The 27,965-nt window shown below is 46.6% G+C and overlaps 1 protein-coding gene across 7 annotated transcripts in view; it reads right to left on the reverse strand.

Moving 5' to 3' along the window:
- ARHGEF28 (Rho guanine nucleotide exchange factor 28) overlaps window positions 1-27,965 on the reverse strand; it is a 1,067,585-nt gene that overhangs the window by 61,535 nt on the left and 978,085 nt on the right. For all 7 annotated transcript variants that reach the window (XM_085632328.1, XM_085632327.1, XM_085632325.1 and 4 more), the window contains one exon: window positions 24,626-24,702. In XM_085632328.1, the coding sequence (XP_085488454.1) occupies window positions 24,626-24,702 (77 nt within the window). The remainder of the gene's footprint in view (window positions 1-24,625; window positions 24,703-27,965) is intronic.

The raw sequence follows: 27,965 nt of genomic DNA on the forward strand, positions 1-27,965 counted from the left end.
ACCCGGACACTTTCAGCAACTCCTGCAAGGTGTCTGCTTTCCTTCCGAGCAGCCACATGCAGGTGGGGAAGGGAGCGGGGGTTCTTATTTTAAACTCCAGCTGACCCAAAACAAAGGCCTGAGTTAAGGGTACATCAGGCCTCCTTTTGTTCGAGTGTCTTGGCTGGGAGCTATGTGGAGGCTTACATCTAAATACAATGGAGAAGAAATAAAGGCATACAGCTTATCACGTCATAGCTACTTCAGAGGCAGCTTTTGACTTTGTTCAGTCCCTATACAAGTTAATTGCACGCACTGAAGGAATCTCAGATGTGTTGGTCTGTCCCAGTATTTACATAAAATAACAATTCAGATACCACTAGTTTGTTTTATTACTTTTACAGTTACGCAGGGTAAATCTATGTACAGTATGTGTTACATAAAACAGTGAGGGATACAAGGCGTAGGAGCCGCATGTCCTTCATAGCTCACTGTGCTATGTTAGAAGGATTGCAATTTATGAACTACAATTAACAAAAGGATCTTTGTGTTAAAAACTGTAACGCATTTACATAGTTTACATTAGCTACATGAAATAAAAATCTGTCATCTGCATGTTACATGATGAGTCTTGCAGGAGACATATTAACCCTCTAGGCTTCTTTGACTGGGACTAGATAAAACACAGATCTCTCCAGTAAATGCGTTAAGAGTTGTTTTACCATTATTATTATTCTCTGAGGTTTACTGGGTACACAAATATCTCTGCAGCAGGTGCCTTAACCCCATAGGATATTTTAAGATCCATATTTTGCAACTAATTATGCAGAACAGATTTAATGTCCACATTTCTCCTTGTTGCTAATTTCTTTGTGGCAGAGTTAAAAAGAAAATTATAATTTGAGGCTCAGATTTTGTGTCAGGGTTGCGTAACGTTTTTGGCATAACCTAGATGCAAAATCTCACTTGTTAAATCTCGTAATGGCCTCAAATATATTCATGGAATAAAAAAACGCTACATATATGTGTGAGGTGTTAAGATTTGATATCACTTCTTGTGATGTCACTTCCTGTGAGGTTATGAGTTGTGGTGCCACCTTCTGCAATGTCACTTCCTGTGATGTCATGCGCCATGATGTCACTTGCATAGTGCCTAACTTGGTTAGTCCCCCCACTTCTTTTTTTAGGACTTGTGCCCTGAACATTTCCTTATCCAAATATGGAACATCTGTGACGGCAGCATAACGATGACCAGATCCTGGATGCACTGTAAACTTTGCAAAAATATATATGTTCAAGTTAGTTAATTGTTTTAGATAGTTAAAACCAAAACAATTTTACAGAGTTAACACTAATACATTACAATTTGTCAATATAATTAAAAGTGAATCAGAAGAAGAAAGATTAATTCCATCAGACCATGCAACTTGTTTCCTGCTAGACTAAAACTTTAAAATATAAATATTTAAAATGAATCCCCTCTTCGGGCTGTTGGTAAATTACAGATTCTACCACTTGTGTTTTCCAACGAGTGGCAGTGTTTCTGCACTGTTATATAATTTAGAATTATACATGTAACTTTTTCAGAAATGGGTCCACACAAAAACAGCCAAAACAACACCAAAGAAGGTGCAACAAGCTTTGATAAAACCATGTTTTTACGTGGGTCTAGACTTTTCGTCTTGCAACATGTCACACCACATTCAGTCTAACCAGCCAGTCACCTCATCAGAAAGACTTGAGAAGGGTGGCTTGGTGGATGTTTATTGCACAAAAGCATAGTAATAAAACAAGACATAGGGTCACAGCACTTAACATTTTAGCTTTAATTGTGGGATATTAATGATCACTAATAAATACAATCGACCTCCTCACTGTTGTAAGGCACCCAGCCACTATACCCCGACCACTGACCCCAATGTATTGCACCTCAACTGTCAAGCCAGGGCGTCGCCAAGGGTTTAAATAAAGGAGAGTAAGACCGCTCGGTGTCTTCGTCTATACTCTCTGTGTATATGTGCTCTGCTCTGTGTTAGCACCTCCTGTTGCTCTTTCGGCCTGGAGGCCGTGTGCTGCACGACATTGGTGCCGAGGAGGCCTCTTGCGCATGCGCCACCTTTGTTCCTGCTGTAACACTGCCAGCTGCTCTCCACGGCCCCGCCCACACACTGGTCTTGGACCACGCTCCTGTGTCGGTACTTCACCCCTTCTCTGGCTTAGCCCCTGCCAGCATCTGTCCTCAGCAACAGGCACTGCAATGGCCATTTCCTGGCCCACTGTGTGCTGGTGGCTCCTGTCCATTTCTCCAGCACACTGTGTGGCAGAGGCTATAGCCCAAACTGAACTGCATGCCGGGGAGCAACTACACCCTACACTGGCCTGCCAATCTGCAGCCTTTAGACAGCCCAGGGCGACCGTGGGTGAAGACTGACAGCATCACATCCAGTTCCTGAGGTACGGTGACCATACCTGCTTCACGAGTGGAATGCCTGCAATCTACAAGCCATGGTGGATGATGCCAATGGCGCACGTGCCTCAGCGCCACCCAGACCGGCAGCCCCTCTGCAATGTGCTTCAACCCTTCAGCGAGCTAGCTGGTCCCGCCACTGCAGCCCCAGATGGAAGACATGGTTAGGCTGGCTGAACAATTATTTCAGAGCAACCAGCAAAACCGATGGTGCTGTCAAACATTCTCTCCTACTTCACTAAGCGGGGGAGGAGTAATACAAACTTTTCGAAACCCTCCCTGGGTGCAGATGTTGACTACGAGGCTTTTTTGAGGGCCCTGAATGCGCATTTCGAACATTGAGCGCTTCAAGCTTCACCAAGCGTACCCATGCAACGGGTAGTCGTTTGACAGCTTTCATATCCGCCTCTGATGACCAAACAAAAGAAGTCTACAGGGAAGAGCACCAGAAGCAAAAGCCATTCGACAACTTTCATTGACTGACCCCGTACACCACAGCCCAACCTCATGGCACATGTGACCAAGCGGTCACCAAGAATAGATGCCATCAGAAGACAGATGTCTTCCTCAACTTTTCCACCGAGCACCTCAAGAAACGCAGGAGGCCCCAAACCACTTGAGAAGTAGATGTAGCGGGAACAATCATCAAGGCCCTCACTGACATGGGCACGTCCACCAACATGATAAGCTGCCACCAATAATGACAGCTCCACCTGAGGCCAACACTCTTCAATGTGGGCTAATTTGACCCGAAGCAGAGAACGGAGCTCATAGTAGGTGGCAGCCTGGTAGAACTTGGGGTGGTGCTGATGCAGGAAGTGGAACTAAGACGGTGGGCACCTCTCTCCTTCGTGAGCAGAAACCTCACTTCAATGCAAGCTGGGACTGTGGGCACTTCCACCTGTACCTATTTGGGTGACCATTCCGAGTGGTCACTGAAAGCCAACTGCTGGTCCCACTCTCCAAAGGTACCGCGCCCCATTCCCCTCCCAAAATTGAGCCGTACCAATTCAAATTTGTGTACTGGCAGAGCTCCCCGAACCCAGATGACTTCCTCACCCATCACTCATCTCCAAAGGGATGCATGGCCGGACATAATGCAGGAGGAACAGAAGAGTACATATGGCTCATGAGCAGAGAATCATGCCCAAGGTCATTGAGCCTTCAGGAGATCAGACAAGCGGCCACAGAAGATGCGGTGCTCATGAAAGTCACAGCAACTCTACAAAAAGGGACCTGGAACACGTTCTTGCAGCATGCTAACCACTGGAGAAGCCCAGACAAAGAACAGCTGATGCAACTCTGGAAGGTTAGGCATAAATTAAGTTGCACCTCAGACGACCGTGTGCTATAAGGGCACGCATAGTCATCCCCGCAGGGCTAGCACACAAGGGCCCATGGAGGGCACCAAGGAGCCGCCAAGACCAAGTGCCGCCTGAGGGAGAGGGTGTTGTTGCCCGGGTTAAGAGCAGACATTGATGACCTAGTGCAACGATGTGAAGCGTGCCAAGTGACCAGAAGCCTCGGCACCGGTAATCACGGAGGGACAAAGTGATGCCCCATGGAGAAAAGTAAGCCTTGACATTGGCAGCTTCCCTGATGGACACACCATCAGATTACTAGTGGGCAGCCTTTCCAAATACCCTTTTGTGGAGCCGATTCAGTCAGCAGCATTTCCCATCAACAGCACAGCACATGAGAAGGTCCTGGCCCTGTTCGGCCTCCCAGAGGAGATCACAACAGACAACAGTCTGTTGTTTCAAGGACTTGAATACCAGAACTTCCTGCAACTCCTCGGCATAGGACACCGACAAATCACCCCACAGTGCTCAGAGGCCAACGGCAATGTCAAGCGCTTCATGCACTCTTTAAACAAGGCACTGAGGGTCGTTGTCCATTAAGGAGCAGGCCCCAAAAAGAGCCTACATTGGTTCCTGTGGGAGTACCAAGGTGTAGGAACCTGGGGTCACCAGGCCCTATAGGCGGTAGCGTGGCGCGAGCCGGTCGGGCAACCAGAGGGCTATGTGTTAAGCAACCATACACCACACGCTTCTCATGGACTAGAGTCACACACAATAAGGGACGCCACACCGTTTAAATTATGCAAATACTTCAAGTTTATCCAAGTATAGCTGGTCAGATGCAGTTCAGGAAATAACAAGGTAATACATGAATCATAATACCATTGTGACATTACATTCGACACTCTGGGTGATATCTATGCAGTGCCTAACCTTGTTCTAGCGCCGTGCGCGCTTACGTAAAGTCTTTGCCTGAACCGGCCGTCTAACTAAGCGTAATACTTGAAAGAGGACACATTGGGTTCACTAACATGGCGCCTGTAGAACTGAGCGCTCCTCGTGATCAAGGGCCCCTAGTACTGTGAAGCAAGGCATATAAACATAGCGCTACGCGCAATCAGTTGCATGTGGATACGTTTGCGTAGAACATTTAATATATCGCGTGACTCGTAATCAGTCGCATGTCATTACCTTTGAGCAGAGCATATAACACAGTGCGCTACACGCATTCCTGGGCATGTAACTACTTTCGAGCAGAACATGTAACACAGTGCGCTACTCGCATTCCTTGGCATGTAATTACTTTCGAGCAGAGCATATAACACAATGCGCTACTCGCATTCCTTGGCATATAGTTACTTTCGAGCAGAACATGTAACACAGTGCGCTACTCGCATTCCTTGGCATGTAATTACTTTCGAGCAGAGCATATAACACAATGCGCTACTCGCATTCCTTGGCATATAGTTACTTTCGAGCAGTGCATATAACACATGGGGTTACTCGCCGTCCCGGTCTCTCCGGCTGAGGAAGCAGAGTCGGTGGCGTGAAGCGCCACACGAGAGTAATGTCAGTCAGTACTTTGAACGGCTTCCAGCGGGGAAGATTACTGGACTTGAGGAGCGAGTCCCTATGCTCCGGTGCAGTTCACAGAGCACCGCGCTCAGTAACACAGGAGGGGGGACACGGACAGGATCCCTCGGCGGGGTCTCTCCGTCGCGCAGGCAGGGGAGGGGATTCCCACGGAGGGGACAACCCGGGCCAAGTGCGGTGTGGTTTCCAGACCAGCAGGGGGCGCACCAGGGGGGATCTCGGCCTCCGGGCTTACCTCCGTCTCGGCGTCAGCAGGCGTCCGTCCTCACGACGTTGGGGGAACTCGGCCCCGACCTTGCGCTTCTCCTCACACGGCTGCGACGGCAGCGACGGGGCCCCGGACTTCGCCTGGGCCTCGCGACACAGCAGGGCACTCCTCCAGGCCTCCAGGCCGCGGCGGTGAGCGCGCTGGCTTCGTGGTCGCAGGGGGGGCTCAAATTAAGGATGGGAATATGGTGCTCAGCGGAGCACGCTGCCGGGGGTCCCAGACCAGGGCAGGGAGCGCGGGGGTCACAGCGCTAGTACCTGGTCGATCCCCGGTGGCTTGGCAATCGGCTTAGTATTTTGTTCACTAGGGTAGCTTGGACACGCAGTCTCAGCTTACAGCTCGCTCTTGTCATGCAGTCTCAGTTCTTAAAGTTAGGTTTCAGTTCTCAGTTGACAGATGAAGTCTTTTGGCGCAGATGTATCTGGCGCCCTTAAGGGGTTCTGTTACAGGGGTAGGGATGGAGAGGGCGACTATGTCCTTCCTAGTCAGGCTGGCAGAGAGTCTCTGGGTCCTCCTACTACTGGGCAAGATCAGTGGGATTCACAGGGCACCTCACTCACTTAAGAGGCAGTACCTAAATCCTGTCACTCTCAGAGGCATAAGTCCCTGGCTAGGCCCTACCGCCTACACTCCTGGTGGATTCTTCCAGCTCTGCTTCACCCCAATGGCCAACTCACCACAAAAGCTTCCCTCCCACTCTTAAGTAGCCCTAGGTCAGGTGACCTCTAGCCAAGGCGGCAAAAGTAAAACCCCACCTCCCTTCTAGAAGGTTCCAGCTTCTTCCAGGAGCTTCCCCACTCTAACTATGGGACAAAAAGGCGGGCTGGTATCGCAACATTGTTGTGGGTCCCAGCCAGCTCCTGGCAGCTAGGGTGCTACTATGAAAAACGACCACCCTGCAGTAGCAGGGGTCTGTGGCAGCCATCTTGGGTGAAGTAAGCACCTGCACCTTAACACTACAAAAACGAAAAAAATCAGGGAAAAAGGGCCAAGTCCAACATAACCCCCTTCCAGCCGAAAGCCAGGGTAGACCGATCAATGCCTTGATGGTCTTCCCTGCTTGGGGCGAGAAAAGGTGGACGCAGGCCCGCAACGGTAGGAGCACCCGCAGGTTCTCCTCCACTCTGGAACCCGATGGTTCCCTAACAAACCTTCCTGGACCAACGAATCCACCCCACTGGGGCTCCCTAGCTAGTTGTGGCCAGGACCGGCCCCTGGGCCGTCCAGATGTCTCTGGCCCGGGTGATCTCGCGGAGTGGGGGGCAGTAGCCCCAGGCCTGTAGTGCCTGTTGACCACTCCGGTCCTCCTCCTTGCAGTCCTAAACTGCCTCTGGTCCTTCCTCCTGGGGTTCACACCCTTAGGCTGACCAGCCTTCAGGGGCGAGGTTCTCCTCCCCCTAACTCTCCTTCTGGGGTTCCTCACCCTACCCCGCGAGGCACCCTCAGACCACCACTTCCTCTTCAGTACAGGGCCTTGACCCTTCAACTGATTCCTCAACCTAGGGTCTAAACCCTTAGGCTGAGTCGGTGCCCGAGGCGAGACCTTCCTCCCTCTGCACCCCCTTCCAGATTTCAGCACCCTCCTAATGGGAAAGGTACCCCTGGAAGTCAATTTCGGGGGGACCCTGTTAGCAGAGGCCCCACCCGCCAGGTCAGGCAACCCCTGAACCTGGCACCCCAGCCCAGGATCTAAACCCTGCAACTGGGCCAACCCCAGAACCTCAGGAGCGCTGGTTACAGTCGCCCTGGGTCCTCCTGACACTAGGGGCTCCCCTGCACTGGATGGCCCATCGGGACAGCCTAGGCTCCCAACCTGGGGCTCCCTTGCGGAACTCTCCAGGCCCTGAGACTTCGGTTGGGGCACCTCGGGACACCTCCCCGTCTCACGCCTTCCTACAGATAGGTCGTGAGGCCCTACAACCCTCTCTCCCTGGGACCTAGCTGGGCTATCTGCCACTTCTCCCACCTCGCTGGGTTGGGAGATCCCTGCACCACCCCCTTCAGGTTCACACCCCAATGCCTCCTCAGACACCCTGGTGATGTCATCCTGGGGTAAATAAACTTCTAGCTCCTGTGGAGCTTCCGGTATGCTGCCACCAGTGTCCTCACTGGACACATTCATCTGGAGGGCACGCAGCTCCAACTCCTTCATCCGAAGCTCGTGCGCCATCCTCCTCTCCTCCATTGCCCATTTCTTATTCTCTCTTTCTTGTTCCAATCTGGCCCTTTCCCTTTCTTTCTCCTGCTCTAATTTGGCCAGCTCCCATTTCAATTGCCTCTCTTCCCTCCTGTCCTCGTACTCTTGTGGAGACGCGCTCCTCCTGGACCCTGTCCTACTACTGGCCCCAGAACGTCTTCCTTGGAGCACATTCTCAGACATGTCTACATTCAAGATGTCTAGGACTTCCTGGGCGCTCTCCCCCTGAGGTGCCTCTGGCGCTTCCTGTCCCTCATCCCCTCTCCCATCTGGGTGGGCCTCTACCCATGCCCTAATGGCGGTACGGAGTTCCGGCCCTTTGGCCCTCCGCATCCCAGGCACCCCCAACTCCTGCGCGAACTCCCTTAGTTGCTTCGCTGTGTACCCCTCGAGGTCAGCTAACCGGGATTCCATTCTGGCAGGTGGGGACCTAGACACTAAGGAGAAAATTCCTAGGGTGTAGGCAACAGTCAATAGCTAACCAGGCTTCTTGAACTCTCTACCTGGACAGTGGAACTAATGATCCAGCAACAATGGTTTCTGAGCTGTGGAACAAAAAAAATGTAGGATAGGCGTTTAATTGTGGCGCCCTTCGCCTCACGGAAGGGTGCTGTATGGTCACAAGTCCCAAGGATCCCACCGCTGGCCAACAATGTAGGAACCTGGGGTCACCAGGCCCTATAGGCGGTAGCGTGGCGCGAGCCGGTCGGGCAACCAGAGGGCTATGTGTTAAGCAACCATACACCACACGCTTCTCATGGACTAGAGTCACACACAATAAGGGACGCCACACCGTTTAAATTATGCAAATACTTCAAGTTTATCCAAGTATAGCTGGTCAGATGCAGTTCAGGAAATAACAAGGTAATACATGAATCATAATACCATTGTGACATTACATTCGACACTCTGGGTGATATCTATGCAGTGCCTAACCTTGTTCTAGCGCCGTGCGCGCTTACGTAAAGTCTTTCCCTGAACCGGCCGTCTAACTAAGCGTAATACTTGAAAGGGGACACATTGGGTTCACTAACATGGCGCCTGTAGAACTGAGCGCTCCTCGTGATCAAGGGCCCCTAGTACTGTGAAGCAAGGCATATAAACATAGCGCTACGCGCAATCAGTTGCATGTGGATACGTTTGCGTAGAACATTAAATACATCGCGTGACTCGTAATCAGTCGCATGTCATTACCTTTGAGCAGAGCATATAACACAGTGCGCTACTCGCATTCCTGGGCATGTAACTACTTTCGAGCAGAACATGTAACACAGTGCGCTACTCGCATTCCTTGGCATGTAATTACTTTCGAGCAGAGCATATAACACAATGCGCTACTCGCATTCCTTGGCATATAGTTACTTTCGAGCAGAACATGTAACACAGTGCGCTACTCGCATTCCTTGGCATGTAATTACTTTCGAGCAGAGCATATAACACAATGCGCTACTCGCATTCCTTGGCATATAGTTACTTTCGAGCAGTGCATATAACACATGGGGTTACTCGTCGTCCCGGTCTCTCCGGCTGAGGAAGCAGAGTCGGTGGCGTGAAGCGCCACACGAGAGTAATGTCAGTCAGTACTTTGAACGGCTTCCAGTGGGGAAGATTACTGGACTTGAGGAGCGAGTCCCTTTGCTCCGGTGCAGTTCACAGAGCACCGCGCTCAGTAACACAGGAGGGGGGACACGGACAGGATCCCTCGGCGGGGTCTCTCCGTCGCGCAGGCAGGGGAGGGGATTCCCACGGAGGGGACAACCCGGGCCAAGTGCGGTGTGGTTTCCAGACCAGCAGGGGGCGCACCAGGGGGGATCTCGGCCTCCGGGCTTACCTCCGTCTCGGCGTCAGCAGGCGTCCGTCCTCACGACGTTGGGGGAACTCGGCCCGACCTTGCGCTTCTCCTCACACGGCTGCGACGGCAGCGACGGGGCCCCGGACTTCGCCTGGGCCTCGCGACACAGCAGGGCACTCCTCCAGGCCTCCAGGCCGCGGCGGTGAGCGCGCTGGCTTCGTCGTCGCAGGGGGAGCTCAAATTAAGGATGGGGATATGGTGCTCAGCGGAGCACGCTGCCGGGGGTCCCAGACCAGGGCAGGGAGCGCGGGGGTCACAGCGCTAGTACCTGGTCGATCCCCGGTGGCTTGGCAATCGGCTTAGTATTTTGTTCACTAGGGTAGCTTGGACACGCAGTCTCAGCTTACAGCTCGCTCTTGTCATGCAGTCTCAGTTCTTAAAGTTAGGTTTCAGTTCTCAGTTGACAGATGAAGTCTTTTGGCGCAGATGTATCTGGCGCCCTTAAGGGGTTCTGTTACAGGGGTAGGGATGGAGAGGGCGACTAGGTCCTTCTTAGTCAGGCTGGCAGAGAGTCTCTGGGTCCTCCTACTACTGGGCAAGATCAGTGGGATTCACAGGGCACCTCACTCACTTAAGAGGCAGTACCTAAATCCTGTCACTCTCAGAGGCATAAGTCCCTGGCTAGGCCCTACCGCCTACACTCCTGGTGGATTCTTCCAGCTCTGCTTCACCCCAATGGCCAACTCACCACAAAAGCTTCCCTCCCACTCTTAAGTAGCCCTAGGTCAGGTGACCTCTAGCCAAGGCGGCAAAAGTAAAACCCCACCTCCCTTCTAGAAGGTTCCAGCTTCTTCCAGGAGCTTCCCCACTCTAACTATGGGACAAAAAGGCGGGCTGGTATCGCAACATTGTTGTGGGTCCCAGCCAGCTCCTGGCAGCTAGGGTGCTACTATGAAAAACGACCACCCTGCAGTAGCAGGGGCCTGTGGCAGCCATCTTGGGTGAAGTAAGCACCTGCACCTTAACACTACAAAAACGAAAAAAATCAGGGAAAAAGGGCCAAGTCCAACACAAGGAATCCCACACTGCATGACCAGGTACCCTCTACGGAACCCCATGCTGAAATTGCAGCAACGTGATACCATCCTGGTCCACCTAGAGTTGTACTCTTCTGAGTATGATCCAGTTGGCACCCAAGCACGGAGGGAACAGAACAACAGAAAGGCAAGCAGGCAACGGGGATCCCGCCACTGCTGGAACCTGGAAACTATGCGCTCCTGAGGGACCGCCGACCAGGGTGGAAGTTACGCACACTCTAGGAACCCAGAGGTAACAATCGTGGAAAGCATGATGGTAACCACCCCCCAGGGTGAGGAAACAGTGAACAAGAACATATCTTGGTTCAAGAAGGTGGATGCCTTCACAGGGAATGAACAGAACAACGAAGGGGCTCGAGAGGAACTGGACATAACTGAAGGGGATGGGCCAGTAACTAGTGACCCGAAGATGAGCAATCACCAGACCATGTCTGTTGTGAAAGTACGACTGTAAAGCGCCAGGGTGAAGAAAGCCAAAAAGAACCGACCAGCATCCACAGGAGCCAACACCACAAACTACGCCCAAACGCCCAACCTAGTCAGAGGCTGAATGACTTTGTATGTGGGACGCAGTCCTGGGAATCAGAGTAAAGTGGGGAAGGGATGCAGTGAGCCAATCGGCCTTCTACCCCAACCCCTGACCAGAATGTAATGCGCCTCAAGTCCAAGTGCGGCTGAGGGTATGAATAAAGGAGCGTAAGACCGCTAAGGGTCTTTTCCCATACACACAGTCTGGTTTGCTGCGCTTTGTGTTACTACTTCCTGTTGCCCTGTGGGCCCTGGCCCTGCGCAGCACCACACTCACTTCAAAAGGGAAAATCAAGCAGTGCTGCGAACATCTTCACAGTCCCATTGGGAGTAATCTCTTAATTGTCCTCTCAATTCTCTTCAACCTCCTTTTTCCTCCTCTCTTCTTTTTATGTCTGATGAGACAGTGGCCTTGAATTCGGCCGAGAATTAAATGAAATGTGGCAGGACACTAAAGAAGAAAGAAGGACAGAGATGCCTTTTCCACCCACGCAACCAGGATCGGGAACAGCATCCCTGTATCCATCAGGTCCACCCCAACGCCGCTCCAATTTAGGCAACAGCTGAAGACACACCTTTAAAAAACACTATATCACAATGTATTAATTGTCCACAATGCATGACGCATCAACGAACGCCTTAACACCGTTAACAACGAAGGCTTTTACCACAAAAGGGAAATAACGGGGATGATTCTACGTCGAAAACCAATATCACCCCAACACATGGGGAAGCATTTCAAATACAGAAACACCAAACGTCATTTTAAAGCATATATTTACTTTGCTTACCATTAAAACGCACAACTGCCAAAAAGATTCAAAAGGCATGTACAAAAAAAATACTTTTCTCTTACCATTTTACATGTGAGGAATTTGGTGACATGCCAATCAACGTAACTGCGTTCGGGAGAGACACTGTTCATACCCGGGGGCATTAAAGAGCGCAGCGTCTTATCAGAGGTTGGGAAATTGGCCCTCATTACAAACTTGTGAATATTCGCAGTCATGGCAGCCAGTATTGCCACAGCGGTGTGCCACTCTATTGAGGTGAAAAGGGATGTGTGGACGTGTTACATTATCTTCTTGCGTCACATCATTGTCAACCAAACTGACGGTGGGCCTATGACCTGCCGCTTTACTCACTTCTTATCAAGAGCCCGAAGGGCCGCCCTTGCCTGGAGAAAAGGACGTAACGTGAACGCACTGCAGTGCCCTTATAGCAGTCTTTTTACGCCTCAGTACAGTGGCACACAGCTGTGGCAATACTTGCTGTCATAACTGCGAATATACAAAAGTTTGTAAAGAAAGACGATTTCCCAACTTCTGATGAGACACCGCGCTCTTTAATGCCCCACATGGGGTATGAATATTGTCTTTTTACAACTGCCAGCTGTCTAGCCCTGAGTATTGTGTGAAAACGACAGGTACGTCTCAATATCGGTATTATAAAATATAGTATATGGATTATAAAATATTCAGCATGAAATATAAACAGACTTCTGATGGCCCACACTGCCTGCTAGATTCAGGCACAACCTTATAGTGCGTATACACTCAGAAAGTGAAGCCATGAAGACATTTTGTGGTAAAGGCTAGTGTTATAAACTACAACGATACATTTGTTGTATTGACATGCGTTGTGATGGCTTTCATAGTAGTGAACGAGTAAAGACAGACGTAGTCATGACCCCGTCATGGTGCCAGTTTCGTAGCTAAGGCTTTGCGTTGTAAAGCCTTCGATACAAAGGATGTTTCTCATCCACAACTTAACTTCATATTCTCTTACTCATTGACTTTAGGCTTGTTTTTGACCATGTACAGTGCTTCGCTGCCTTCTTGCTAGGTTTGTGCTATACAAATAACACATACATACATTCATACATACATACAGAAAGGTAAAAAGAAAAGTAGAGAGCAAAAGAGGCGAAGCAGAGGTAGAAGGGAGGTAGAGATAGAGATTAGATCGAGAAGTAAGGTGAGGTAGAGAGAGAGATTTAAGGCAATGAGAGAAAGGTGTGATACACAAATGTGCAAACAGGTGGAAAGAGACATTTATAGGTAAAGAAAGGTAGAGACATAGGTAAGGTTTCGTAAACAAAGAAATTGAGGGATAGGAATAAGGAAATGTAGAGAGGATGGGGCACTACAAAGGGTGAGATATGTTCACAGAAAGCTAGAAAGACAAATATACAGAAAAGTATAGACAGGCACGGAGGCGGGGGAATTAAATGAAAGATAGAGAGAGGTGAGCTAGAGAGAATTGCAAAATGTGAAATGAGATTAGAACTGAAAGACATGTCAGTTAAAGAGAATACTGAGGCACGTATAGAGAAGGGGTGAAGGCTAGAATGATTGATGAGTGAAGAAAAAAGAAGTTAAGAAGGAACACAGAGGTGAGATAAAGAGAGAGCAGCAAGATTGTTACACTGACAGTGAAAGGGTGAGGTCAAGTCATTTGAGGATGAGAGAGAGGTACAGACAGAGACATAACACTGGGAGATGTAGAAAGAGGGAAGTAGAAAGAGAACTGAGGTAGGTGGGGTGAGCTGAAATAAAGAAGGAGGTACAGAGAGAGAGAGGAAGCGGTAATGGTCAAGAAAAAGTGGTAGAGGTAGGGAGAAAGGAGTAAGGTATTGACGGGAAACAACCTTTACAACGCAACTATTACATCGCACTACACTTACATCGCAGGCATTACAACGGAACATCCTTTACAACGCATGACACTACAACGCATACCATTACAACGCATACCATTACAACGCAGACACTACATCGCATGTCACTACAACGCAGGCATTACAACGCATACCATTACAATGCATACCATTGGAGTTAGAATATTAATTTTTAACCCCTACACTATCCAACACTTACCCTACTGTTGCACCCCCTGGAGTTAGAATAGTAATTTTTACCCCTATACTATCCAACACTTACCCTACTGTTGCACCCCCTGGAGTTAGAATAGTAATTTTTACCCCTATACTATCCAACACTTACCCTACTGTTGCACCCCCTGGAGTTAGAATAGTAATTTTTACCCCTATACTATCCAACACTTACCCTACTGTTGCACCCCCTGGAGTTAGAATAGTAATCTTTACCCCTAGACTATACAACACTTACCCTACTGTTGCACCCCCTGGAGTTAGAATAGTAATTTTTACCCCTATACTATCCAACACTTACCCTACTGTTGCACCCCCTGGAGTTAGAATAGTAATTTTTACCCCTATACTATCCAACACTTACCCTACTGTTGCACCCCCTGGAGTTAGAATAGTAATTTTTACCCCTATACTATCCAACACTTACCCTACTGTTGCACCCCCTGGAGTTAGAATAGTAATTTTTACCCCTATACTATCCAACACTTACCCTACTGTTGCACCCCCTGGAGTAAGAATAGTAATTTTTACCCCTATACTATCCAATACTTACCTTAAATGCAATGTAACATTATGCGTTGTAATGGTATGCGTTGTAAAGGTAGTATGCGATGTAATGGAATGCGTTGAGGATAGGTGCAGTGACATAAGGAGATTGACAGGAGTCAGAAAAACAGATGAGAGAGAAGGAACAGTAGAGGGTAGAAGAGAGAGACGAAAGCAAGGTAGCTAGAGAGAAGGGTCGATAGATAAAAGAGGTAGAGAGAAGGGCATTTGTAGGAAGCTAAGATGCCAGGGTAGGGAACAGACAGTCAGCACCACAATAAACTAACTCCTAATCAGGCAAGTACTGACGCTCTGAGTTAATTGTATTTTCCTTCTTGTAGAAACTCAGCAGAAAAGTGTAGGCTTTCTTGGTATCTGGCAATCTAAATATGCAAACTGTGCTACAATAACACTTGAATCAAAAAACCACTCAGCAATGTTCTCAAACCAACTTACTAAAATTACAAAGCATTTTATGATTAAAATAAGATGAAAACAACACAAATTGGATCTGTCACTTCAAAGATATATATTTTCAAGGTAATGTTTCAACTCCTCCATTCTTTCAGAAACACACAGTCCTACGCCTATAAGGCCACAGTTCCAGCAGCCCTCCTCAGCTGCCAGGTTCTGCACCACATGCGTTTGTGGTCTGGCTGTCTTCCAGATGTGTTCAGACTTCCAGCGATGTACACTCTCTTGAGATGCCCACGTATGTCTGCCGATACTTCGCCCCACACACTTGCAGGCTGACGCTCTCTGCAATATGTTTAGATATGGTAAAAACAGCGAAGGGAGGGAGTGTCCCTATGCTCAGTATCCACCCCAAACATGCCCATACTTCAAAAGGTTACTGATGGGTAAAACTCTGCAAAGTGAGGGATTAGTTTGAAGCTTTTCAAAATATCACAGAGGTAAAAAGTGCTGCTCTCAGAAAGAGATTTGCATTTGGTCTCCTCACAGTAGAGACACACAGTCTCGTCTAAACTGGTTTGAAGTCCCATAACCCCAGCTGTCCTGGAAAACAGGCAGGAAATGTATATATTTTTTTATTTGCAGATTTATATAGTGCGAACTCCACCCGAAGGTATTGGAGCGCTTTACATGAGCACCAGTTACGTCACACAAGGACACTTTCATTAGGTCTCGCCTGACCCAGCGCATGCGCTGGTCTGGCGAGACTTATTGAGAGGGCTCCAAAAAGTGCTACCAGGCCAGCCTAGAGCTACAGTGGATGTGCGCGGGCGCGCGCGCCGCGTTTTACCGCGATTACTTTCACTTTCGGCCGCACGGCCGCTTTGATTTTTGATCGTGATCGCGATCACTTTCGTGGCCGCACGGCCGCTTTGCATAGCCAATAGGTCTCGCTTTTGGGACCTTATAAGTATTTGGTTACGCAACTGTTGCATGGCTAAACACTTATAAGGTCCCAAAGGCGAGACCTATTGGCTATGCCAATGCTTGTTTTTGGTAGGCACGGGGAGATCGAGTGATTTGCCCAGAATCACAGGATGCGGAGGCTCGAGCCTGGTTCCCCAACTCCAAAGTCGACAGCTCCAGCCGTTAGACTACATCCTCTCCTTATCACCTCTGCCATTGCAGTCGGTGTGTCCTTTGAAGTTCCACTGAGGCGCGGGCCGTGCGCCTATCCCTACACACTCCGGGGCAGATTTACAAGCCCCCTGCGCCACTTTTGCATCACTTTTCCCATGTTAAAAAGGACGCAAAAGTGGTGCAGGGGGCTTGTTAATCTGCCCCTCCGTTGCTATCTCCTCCACATTGTAGATTTCTACATTGTATATTAAGCGAACACATTTAGGGGGTGGAGGCGTTCGTGCTCTAGAAAAGCAGAATAAATAGTTGTAGTTACACAACCTTGCAGACACTGACTCACTAATCTACTTAAGGTAGTAATATAATCAAATGCAAAAATAGAATAAAAAGGTGTTTATCACCGTGCCCAATCAACTGCTGTGTTACAGAGCTAGTCTTACTTTCATATTTCTACTCTATGTGAAGGCAGTGTTTGAAAAAAGAATCCACATACACTGAAAGACCATTGACGGAGCTTCACTGCCTTATCAGAGGGGCTTGCTTCTTGCGCCTTGAAGTCTCCTTCCCACTATGGAGTGCAGGATTGCTCCTATTGTCCACTCCCTTTCGGGTCTATACTCTCCCACCTGCGGGAGCTCAGAGCAAACAATCCTATACTATTCTGTGGACAGGGTTTTTTTTCCCCTTTTATTGCTTGGATGATAGTTTTCCTTTCCCCTCCCAGGAGCCAGGTCTCTATTCACCAACAGCTGCTCCTACTATAAAAGGCAGGATGACATTGGCAGACTGGAAGTCTGCAACTGATACACAACTATTGCACAACCACAGAGGGAAACAGCAGCAGCGCAAATACAGGTGGAGACAGACACAATTCCATCCACTGCGAGAAAGAATGGGAAACGCTAAACAAATGTAAAGTGTGCAGGGTGAGACTGACTGGCATTTGCCTGCTAGTCTGCAGGCTAGGGAGGCTGTTTCCAGAGCAGGATACATGCCATGACCCAACCATGCCTCATTTGCCCCATCTAGTGGCAGCCTCCTGTAGGGTGAGGCTGGTTTGAACACTTGCCAGGGCTGATTTTAGGTTCCAGTCCGGCCCTGAAAGCGTGAAATCAATCTAACTCTGAAAAAAGGCAATTAAACTTGAGAAACTGAAAATTGGGGAACATGTCATATAACACGAATCTAACAAATATAAAGAAGCAAAAAGTAACAAAAAACCGAAAACAATAAAATGTGAATAATGAGACACGAGTACAGCATAGAAATCTGCATAATGTAAAACTGAAAATAACCTTTATAAAGGCATCAGCAAAACTGAGAAATCAGAAAGGCAGTATGTTGAGGAAAAGTTTGAAATGAACAATGGAACATGGTGTAAGCTGCAAAACTAAAAATACCTGCAAATAAATGTGACACTCAGAAGCTTGAAAGTGGGTCAAAGATGGTGGTGAGTGAAAAATTTCACTCCACCGGCTGAGTTCGTGGAGTGTTGCCCATTCCACTTCAAACGCGGAGTTCTGGCAAAACTCCGCCAACCGCCGCATTGCAGAGTTTTTCTCACACGCAGCTCACCAACATTAGGTTGGGGAGCAAGAATTTGCATCACCTAGCATGATTTTCAGGTGCTGGAACATGTCCCGGTGAGATTTCTCAATGTGGGTGGTCGCAGCAGGTCACAACCGTTTGGTTGAGAAAGCGCAGCTCAAGTAGAAAATCTACTCAAGCATCAGAAAGAAGCACTGCCCTCAGGCGTGCTGCGTGGTGTCGTTCATGCTGATTTTACAGTGCGGAACAAGCTCCCGGCACAAAAAATCAGTACGAGCAGCACAACGTGCCGAATTCCGTCTGCTCATGGAACGCTGCGGATTCTCATGGAGTTTTTATGTAACTCTGCGGAATTCAGTGGAGTAAAACTCTGCTGGCTTCGCCCACCCCTAGTCAAAAAGACAAACGGGTATGATGAAGGAGAGTCGGGATGAGTGTGGCAAGAGTTGATTGTTCTTTCTTTTCCCCTGATCTGCTATGTTTCTCCTCTTCTTTTTTACCTCCTTAGTAATTTCTTTCCATCTATTGTTTCCTTCATTCTTTTTTACCTTTCTTACATTTTATTTCTTCATTTATATTTCCTCACCTTGCTTCCTTTCTCCCTTTATCTTCTCATACTATCCTCACCTTTCTTTATTCCTTAACCTTTCATTTTTTATTCCTCTCCTTCGCCTCTCTCCACTCAGCCCCCCTGTTTATTCCATCTTCTCTTGTTTCCCCTCTGTTTTCCATTCTCCCTTTTCTCCTTGATTCCTTCTTTCCTTTCTTTATCATCGTCCTAAATTCCTTTCTTTTCTTCTTTATCTCCCTTTTCTCTTTTTCTTTCTTCCTTTATTTTTGTTTCTTCCTCTACTTTCTTTTGTTCTCTAAAGATGCCTAACTTTCTAAGGAAATCTCTTTAATGTATACTATGCGTTTCATCTTTGTCTCTGAGGTAAGCTTACCAGTATTGGGGTGGCTGCAGTGATCAACGTTTACTGGTGCAGCACTATAAAGTTTGTATACAAGTACTCTTAATCTTGGTGATTACGGTAGGGCCAGTTTCTGGACATCAACAAATGGACTTTAGGTAACTGGTCAGATAATTATAGTCTTTGATGCTTAGCTGCCATGAGAGTAGTGCCATCACAAATTTTGCTTTATAAGGTAGTAGATCAATATGTTTTTCTTGGATCAGAAGTAGATCTGGCTACTCTAATAGTTGGAGATCCCTGTAGAGGTACCAGCCTGATGCTGGTACCCCTGTCAGTCTCTCCAGCATTCTGAGGTTAACTGCAGCAGGCACAGTGGGTGCATAAGCAGAGAGATAGGGAGACGTGAGGGAAAGAACGCGGAGGGCTAGGGAGAAAGAGTATCTAGAGAGAGAGAGAGAGAGACGGGGAAAGGAGAGAGACAAGCATCGCATGGATGGAAAGAGATGGGCTGGGGGAGAAAAGGATGGTGAAAAGCCATAAGAGAGTAATAGAAAAAGTAGAATTCTCTCCCCACTCATTCGTTATGTGATATTTAGGGCTGGTTTGAACATTTTCGCCAGGGCTACTCTTGGTTCCCAGCCTGCCCTGGTGAAGGTACATTGAGCAGTGGTTGTGGTGTACTGACTGTGGATTGAAATGTATTCCAGCAAAGCTGGTCTTACTGGGTTTCATGCTCCCCTAACAACTGGGCATGATGTGGGGGTGAGTAACAAAAGGAATACCATAGCTAACTCCAAAAGTTTCATACCCTCAGTTCTTCCGGTTCAATCTGCTTAAAGAGGGACATTAACGATACCCTGGGCTCATATATAGAGCCTGAGGACCTAAGGAGAGTCCCGCAAACCTCACATGGGTTCCACTGGGATCCTAACACTTCCATTGTTACCAAGCAACTCCCCACAGTTTGTACTCCATGTGTTGTAGTTCTGGCCAATGTGCCACCCTTAGAAGATCCTGATCAGGAACATTTTCAGCAACTTAAAAATAAGGTAGTTCATTGGTTTGTACAGACAGTTCCCATTAGTATCAGTCATTCATTATTTGAAGAAAATGTAATGGTCCTAAGAGTGGGGTGGATTGGGAATTCTTTGAAAACATGCGCAGGGGATTGTATAGTGGTTAACTTTAGTAATGCGTATATGGCAGGAGTTATTTTGAATAATTTACAGACCTCTCCAACTATTTCTGGCAAAATTACAGTGCGAAGGGAAATTTGGTGACCCTGCTTGGACTAGATTGCTTAATTCTTACGATATTATTAGTCTACAGGAGACATGGGATACATCAGGAAGTGTATATCTAGACCGGTATGCCACTTTCTCTACTAACGCAGCCCCATCGCCTAGTGAGAGAGTGGGGGGGGGGGGGGGGGGGGCTAGTAACATTTATCAAGTTCGCCTTTAACTGCAAAATGGAAGTGGTACAACCAGTTCCCCCCACATTCTTACGGTTCTTCTCTCTTTTGACAACCAATGGAGGATTTTATGTATTAATGTGTGTCATGCTATTAATGGCGAAAAGCCCAATGATGAGTTGGTGGTTCTTGGTAAATTTATAAAGGTTTTCTATACCCCACGTCCTTCTCAATATATTGCACCGATGATAATGGGTGATCTCAATCTCCATCCTTTTAGGGATTTTTACCTGTATGCCCTCCCTGATCAGGCGGGTGCTGAAGCTGACCAAGTCCATTTTAACACTCTGATCAGGGGGATTCTTTGAATGATGTTCTTAGATAATAATCTGGTTAACCTTTTGAGCATAAAAACATTGAATTCAGGATATGGTATCCTGAGCTTTGAAGGTTTTGGAGCAGAGTCTTTTATTGACTATATTTATGTTTCAGCCGGCTTAGATTTTTCCTTGATTAGTTTCTCAGTGGATTGGAAGATCCTTTGTGATCATAATCCGCTTTCTGCTAACTTTCACAGGGATGAGAAGCAATTGGATGCTTGTACTTTAGTTAACGCCTCAACCAATCTGACAGATCAGGGTAGGAGACTGAGATGGACTGAGGTTATTCCTGAGGCTTTTAATGCTCAGATGGCATCTTCTTGTCAATCTGAACTGCAGCCATGCCTGGATGAAGGGGCCTCCCAGGATAGGTTCATAAGGGCTTTTGGTAGCATAGTTTCTAACATTAATTCCACTCTCACTATCCCAAAGATGTCTAGGGTTCAAGTTTCTTGAAGATGGTTTAATATGAACTGTACCAGGGCATGTAAGGTGCTTTTAGCCGCATTAAAAAATGTACCCATTGATAGCTGTGAGGTCAAAAGTATAGAGCCTTATACAGAGTGGCGCCGCGGGATAGGAAGATAGCGTTAAAGGACAAACTGTGGGAGAATATAGTGACAGCTAGTGCCATGAGGGATAGAACAAAGTTTAGGAGTTTTGTAAACCTCCCTTTTTTATGGAGCCCAAGCAGCAGACCAGGTTGTCTCAGGGCCGGCCCAGCCCAGGCCTTGGTGACCTATTTTTCTGTGCTATATGAAGGCAAAGACTTGGAGCCCATTATCGAGCTCCCACCTTAGGGAGATGAGCTGAGATTACATTGGAACGAAGTCACAAATGCTATATTATCCCTTCCTTCAGGCAAGGCCCCTGGTGCAAATGGGGTACCTGGGGACCTATTTAAGGCGCTTGTGGACTTATGGGCATCCTTCCTTACTCTCCACATAAATGCCGTTGTTTCTAGTTCACTACCAGAAGCATGAAGAAACTCTGTGATAGTGTCAGTGTTCAAGAAAAGGGGCAGAAAAGACCTAGCATGCTACAGACCAATCTCATTAGTTGATGTAAAAATTATTTGTCGGGTCATTCTGGAAAGTTTAACATCTTGTCTGATCTCCAGTATGTGTTTAAACCTGGTAGGGGTCCAGTGGAGCAGAACCTTAATTTGTATCTCCTAATAACCAAATATACTAGGGCTAAAAAGGGCTCTAAACACCTTGCCTTCCTGGACCTCGGCTCTGCCTTTGACAAGGTTAACAGAGATAAGCTCTGGGCATAGCTGGGGTCCATGGGGGTGCAGCCTACTCTAGTTGCCATTCTGAAAGATCTACATTATGGTATTACAGGCTCTGGGAGATTCGGGGGTAATGGGGAATGCACCAAGCCTTTTAACCGTAAGCGTGGAGTCTGTCAAGGCTGTATTCAGGCACTCTTTCTTTTTATCATGTATATTAATCGTTTGGAGGGGGTGCTTTCTGAAAAAGGCCTCAACATTCCAACTGTGTGGTGGGGGGGGGGGTGGGGGGGGGGGGGGGAGTTTGCTCCCTGTGCTCTTGTTTGATGCAGTCCTGATTGCACGTACAGCCTGAAGCCTTCTGAAGCTCTTAGATCTTTTTATTGTTTTTATGGAAGTTTGGACCTGTCCACGAATTTAAAAAAACCTCATGTTATGGTGGTGGGTCCTAAGATTACCAAAACCGCATGTTTTTTTGGCACAAGGACAGGTCTTAAGCAAGGTGTATAATTTTAGCTATCTAGGGATTTTATTGGTCTCTGGTCTCAGTTGGCAACCTTTGATAAGAAAGAACACAGAGTGTCTCAAAAGGGCCATTTCTAGATTAAATGACTTTTCTTGCCGATTCGGACATAAGCCAGTTCAGATATTGCTAAATGTCTATAAAGCAAAGTGTATCCCCATAGCCAAGTTTGGCTGCTAGGTATTGGGATACATTACTATTGCCCCTGTTAAGGTGGGGAAAAACAAATGTATGAGGGGCCTGTTGGGTGTGGGGCAAGGTACCCCCTCAGAACTGGGCATGGGTTACATTGAAAACTGTATCCACCTTCACTCTCTTTTATTGTTGCGCACAGTTTGTCTTAAGGAGGAATTCAGCGTAAATAGATTAATTACTCGGGAATGTTTGAATTTGAACAAAATGTCTATTATTCCCATGATGGAAAAAAAGTAATGCTGTGGGGAGACCAGAGATATTTTTTTGTCCTTGGGGTATTATAAAAGAAGATATTGGGTGGCTGAAGGAAGGCCTTCCTCTTAGTGGCAGCCGAGAGGGAGAACAACAACAGTAGTAGCAGCAGCAGCAGCTCAGGGTGGGACCAGCTAGGCAAAACAAACCTTTACATCCGAGGGCTTCCTCCAAAACACCGCTGACCGGGATCTGGTCAAACTGTTCCAGCCTGTGCCCAAGTGAATAACTGGAGGGCAGCCAAGTCAATTTATGAGTTATCATCCAGACACATTGATAAAAACAAGGTGTCCATGGAAAAAAACAGGTAACGCACCCTAGGAGGATAGAATCTATGTCTTTGGGGCTGAAGTTCATGATCATATGTGAGACTTAGTCCTCACCACGTTTACAATAAAAAAAAAAAAAGTAATTGGGATTTAGAGCCCTCTTCACCACATATAAGAAACTTCCCTGATTTGTTGGATGACGATTGACCACCTAATGAGCTATTTACTTACTGAGCCCTGACAAAGGAATTGTGGTTTCAGACTCCACCCCGCGTCGGCGCTTTTGCTATTCTTTAGACTCATTATGTATTTATGAAATGTACTATGATTTGTATTGAGTCATTGAGTCATAAGTATGATTGTGTTGTGTATGAGTGTTAGTTGTGTTTTTGGTGGTGCTTGACTGTGTCTTGAGATGTTTATTTAACATGCTCTTGGGGCTCAAAACTTTGCTAAGATGATGTAAGCTATTAATAAGGAAAATAACAAATACATTTTTATACTTATGTAAAAAAACAAAAAGATTTTTTTTTTTCATAAATAAAAAATTGAATATTCAATCCAGTAGTGGGACAATGTATATTTTTTGATGATGGATGTAACACCTCTATACTAATTGAATGTTAAGGAGAGGCCTTTTGTTGTTACTGTTCAGCCGAGAGAGAGGCTTCTGCCATATCTAAAAACTCGATGCGCCTTTACATCACGGTAAAGTCAAAAAATGGTATAGAACCATATCTCCCCCCCAATCACCATCGCCTTTTACTGACTTATTTTAGAATTGGTTTATTTGATCAACTGTTGTTTACGAAAGGAGTATGGTTCAAAACGGCTGATTTACCGCCTTGTATCGTCATACGCTTTTAAAACCCCTTTTGTTGTCCACAGGTTTGAGCCAGGTGTGACCTCCTCTTTTATATTTACAGCTTTTATCCACACCAACAATCTGTTTTTATGTGTCTGGGTTCCTGGCTGGTGTTTTTAGCTCGAATAACTAGCTCACTTTTAGCACGATTGCTCTGTTTTGGGATATAATGTGCTTCTTCCCTCCCAATAATTTATTGGTACCGTTTTGATAAAATATTGATAATTTCCTATGTTGTATCTTTGGCCTCTGCAAATAGAGTTGTCTTCCATCAAAGACGCTTTCCAGTTTTTCTGTACTATTGATTATTGTACATGGAGATTCACGAGAAGGATGTTCTTGATGGATTGGTTTTATTCCGTAGACTTGTGTGATTTCATACAAAATCGATTAAAGTTATATGATGATGATGATGACTAGGATTAAGTTGTGCTGGAGATCAATGTAAGGGGGGTTGGGTGCAGTTATGTGCTTCCATCCGAGTGATAATGGTTAGTGAATTTAATTAATGAAAAATTAAGTAGTTAATGATAAGATATATATATGGTGAGAGTGATAGTAGTTGAGTGGCTCTACTGGGAAGAGCAAGCGAGCCGATAGTAAACTGAAAGAGCACAGAGACCAACATTTGACTCTGGAAAGTTTTTCATACCACAACATTACAAGAACTAAAATATTAATGTGAGCTCCTAACATTAACAAGGCATGGAACACGGCGGCTTCAAGCAAAACTAGCTTACTTTTCAACCCTGGTGTCTCAAGCAAATATTCATTGATATAGACTATGTATTGGATTATGTATTGTACAATACTCACAACTGCAGCAAAAACACATTTCTGGTCCTTTTCTTGTAAAAATAGAAGTATGTCATTTAGAAGCAGAGCTGAGGTATCTGAAAAAGATAATATTTGAATTACACTAATGGCTGGTCAATATAAAAAAGACTTGCTGTAGAAAGTACAAGAATTCATGTGTTAGCACTTTAAAAATGTCGTCGATCTCTATGGTTTACAGTGACCGAATGATTGCTCCATGCTTGAATTGCTATCATAATATAGCAGATATTACACAATGTATTAAATCAAATACTAACAAGAACCCACCACACTGGCTGCAGGGATTACCTGCCTGCTTTAGGCTATGCGGGCTCAGGCATGACTTGGGGAGAAAACAATCAATGTGATGCTAAATAACGAGGAAGTCTAGTTTCTAAATATCACCCACTTTTGAGAAACAGTTAAGACATTCTAGCAAACTAATAGGTTAAATATTTTCTTTTACACTCACAAACTGACTTTCATGCTCATCTGTCTCGTCACAATATATCCAACTTGCCTGGGAGGTCCTCTGGCATCAGTGCTGGGAGAGACAATTTTTCTTCTTGGGCTTGGCTCTGCTTTTGTTCTTTTTCACAATGACTGGCAAAATAGGGACCGCTCTCAAGAGCTTAGCACAGGAGGATAGAACAGGTTGTTCCTGCACCTGTGCTATAACAGGGCTCATGCACTCTTTTTGTTTTCCTCGACCTGGTTGGCTCCTCATCTTTGATAATCACTGTGTGAAATGGATGGAATGAAGTTTGCTCTAACATATACATCAACTAGTAACCCTGTGCTTTGACTTCTCGGGTGCTCTGTAAAGCTTGGCAAGGTATTTATCAGGCAGCCCAGCTGCAGGTGAACTGCTGCCATTTTTCAGCGTAGCCACTGCAGCCAGATGGCCCATAACGCACTTATCACCACACCCCATCGCGATCACCCTTAGGCTGGTCATCAATCAGTATTTGTCTGTGGAGGACCACTGCCCATCGTGTATGTTAATTAGTGCACGACTCTCCAGAGGATGAGTGACTTCTCTTATTCACATAGGCAGTGTCAGTGCAAATGAGTTTATCCCATCCCCGTCTGAGAAGGTACATGCAGAGAATCTCCACCAGTGCAAACGATAGTACAAAACCTCAGCAATGTCACAGTGCACTTGGAATATGATTTCTGCTCAGCAACACATGACTTTTGGGGGACACCTCACAGTACAGAGAAGAAATTAAAACAAATGTGAACTCCTGCACTGAGCCCAATGTTTACATTTTCTATAAAAAATAGGGGTGGGTGAAATGTTCGGATCCGCCCGCGGAATTGGTAGAATTTCAATGTAAAGTCCTGGCCAAATTCTACAGGTCGCTGCGTGGTGAAAGTTTTCTCCTGTGAGGTTCCAGAATATACAAGCGCATGCGAGATTTGGTGTGCCCTTCTACGATTTTATAACATTGCAGGGACCGGCATTCGCGAGCGGTCGCAGTCAGAGGGCTGCCGATCAAATAGATATGGTGCTGCTCAAGTAAATTTTCAACTCGGGCAGGAGCAACATGAACTCGAATGGCCGCAAGCTCTTGTGCAACGCATAGTGCTGTATGCCCTGATTTTCTGCGCAGCTCGTGCTACCGACGCTAAACTGCAGCAAGAGCTGCATTTTTTCTTCCCCTTGGCTGAATTCCCTGGAATCTCACAGAGTTTTTCCTGTAACGCCGCAGAGTGAATCTCCATGAGTTCCACCCACCCTTAATAAAAATGTGGAGGGTTTCATGGACTTTACAGAAAATCAGAGCCTCTTCCTATAAAGGCCCTGACTGAAGTACCAGGAAACGAGAATGCTCAAGTTGAACTGTCTGATTATTGTTTCTAACAAAGATCCCTTACCTCACCTGCAACTGCTCTACTGTCTCTAATTCACAGGTGTGTTAACAGACATAGAAGTGTAAGAGACGTTTGCGTTTGCCGCTATTGGCAGAATGTACAGACTGCTCTGTGCTGGCATCGTGTCTTATGAACGTGGCAAAAAAAATGTGCCCAATCCATGAAGAGGACCACAGTTTGGTTGCAACCTAATCCTCCAACCTCTTTCAATTGGAAAAAATGAGTAGAAAGGGTGCATAAGATTGACCTCCAATCTCAGCCAAATAACAAGACAATTGAGCTATGGTCTGCCTATCTGGAATTGCGAGTAAAATCATTCCAAATCCTTAGGTCTGATGATTATGCCAGAGTGTAGGAATGTGTGTCATGGGGGCCCCTCTTCCAATAAGAAAAGATCCACACAGCTTGAGGTACTCCTGATCACGTATAGCAAAACCTGATGAATGAGGACCAAAAAAAAAACAATCGGTGTAGACTGCTACTGCTGATGACTATTTTGGGACAAATTGCCTCCATAAAATACACTCTCACCTAGAGATGTTATCCTGTGGGCCAGTCTTACTGAATCAGGGGTTAGGGCATACTATTTTGAGCTCTAGGTGTTTTGTAGAAGTTGCCCATGGAAAGATACTATGCAACTATCCATAAGTGAATATGAATACTCAATGATTAGAGCGGCAGACCCTGATGCAGAGGTCTAGCCCGGGACCAGGGTTCAATTCCCCGCCTCGGCGGGTCTTGGGCTCAAAATTCCACGGACCTGATAATTCTCGCCTCGGTGCCATTCCAATCATGGAGTCCCACTCTGCAATTCTGGGCAATAGCTTGCTTAATCTCCACAACGGCCCCCACAACGCTAAGGATGCCTGGCCTCCACCTTGGGGGTGCCCAGGAGTGGACGCCTCACAGGGAAAGCCAGGATGGGTTCCACAGCGGTATTCGTACAAGCGCCTTGAGACCCTTGCGGGTGAGTAGTGCGCTATACAAGTATCACTTTTTTTTTTTACAATTTACAATACAGTAAATATCAGAGTGTAATGAAGGTTCAATAGTGATGAAGGTGCAGCAGAGAAGAGAAATAGCATGTATGAGAACTCTAAAAAGAGCAGGCCACTGAGCCCTGTTTAAGAACTAAAGGTTCGCCTCTGCTCCATGTAATTAACACCACATTAGGAGTTAGTGAAATTTGCACAACATAAGGCAATATTGATGAAAATACTCATTCAAAACCACGCACCCTAATTAACACCTCTTCCAACTTGTGACTAATGTCAAAAATCAAAATTAGGTGTGCATTCAAGCACAAAGGATTGGCACAAGGCCAATTTGTACTTGTCCAAATGACTTGTGAATTAGTGCCTTCATTTTCAGGCAGTTCAAGCATCCCCTAAACAACTGCAAAACAATAATATGATTGTAAGAAAACAACCAGCAAGCATTTATTTTCCTCTCTTAGTAAAAC

The sequence above is a fragment of the Triturus cristatus genome, chromosome 2_1 (assembly GCF_964204655.1).
Source record: "Triturus cristatus chromosome 2_1, aTriCri1.1, whole genome shotgun sequence".
NCBI classification, from domain to species: domain Eukaryota; kingdom Metazoa; phylum Chordata; class Amphibia; order Caudata; family Salamandridae; genus Triturus; species Triturus cristatus.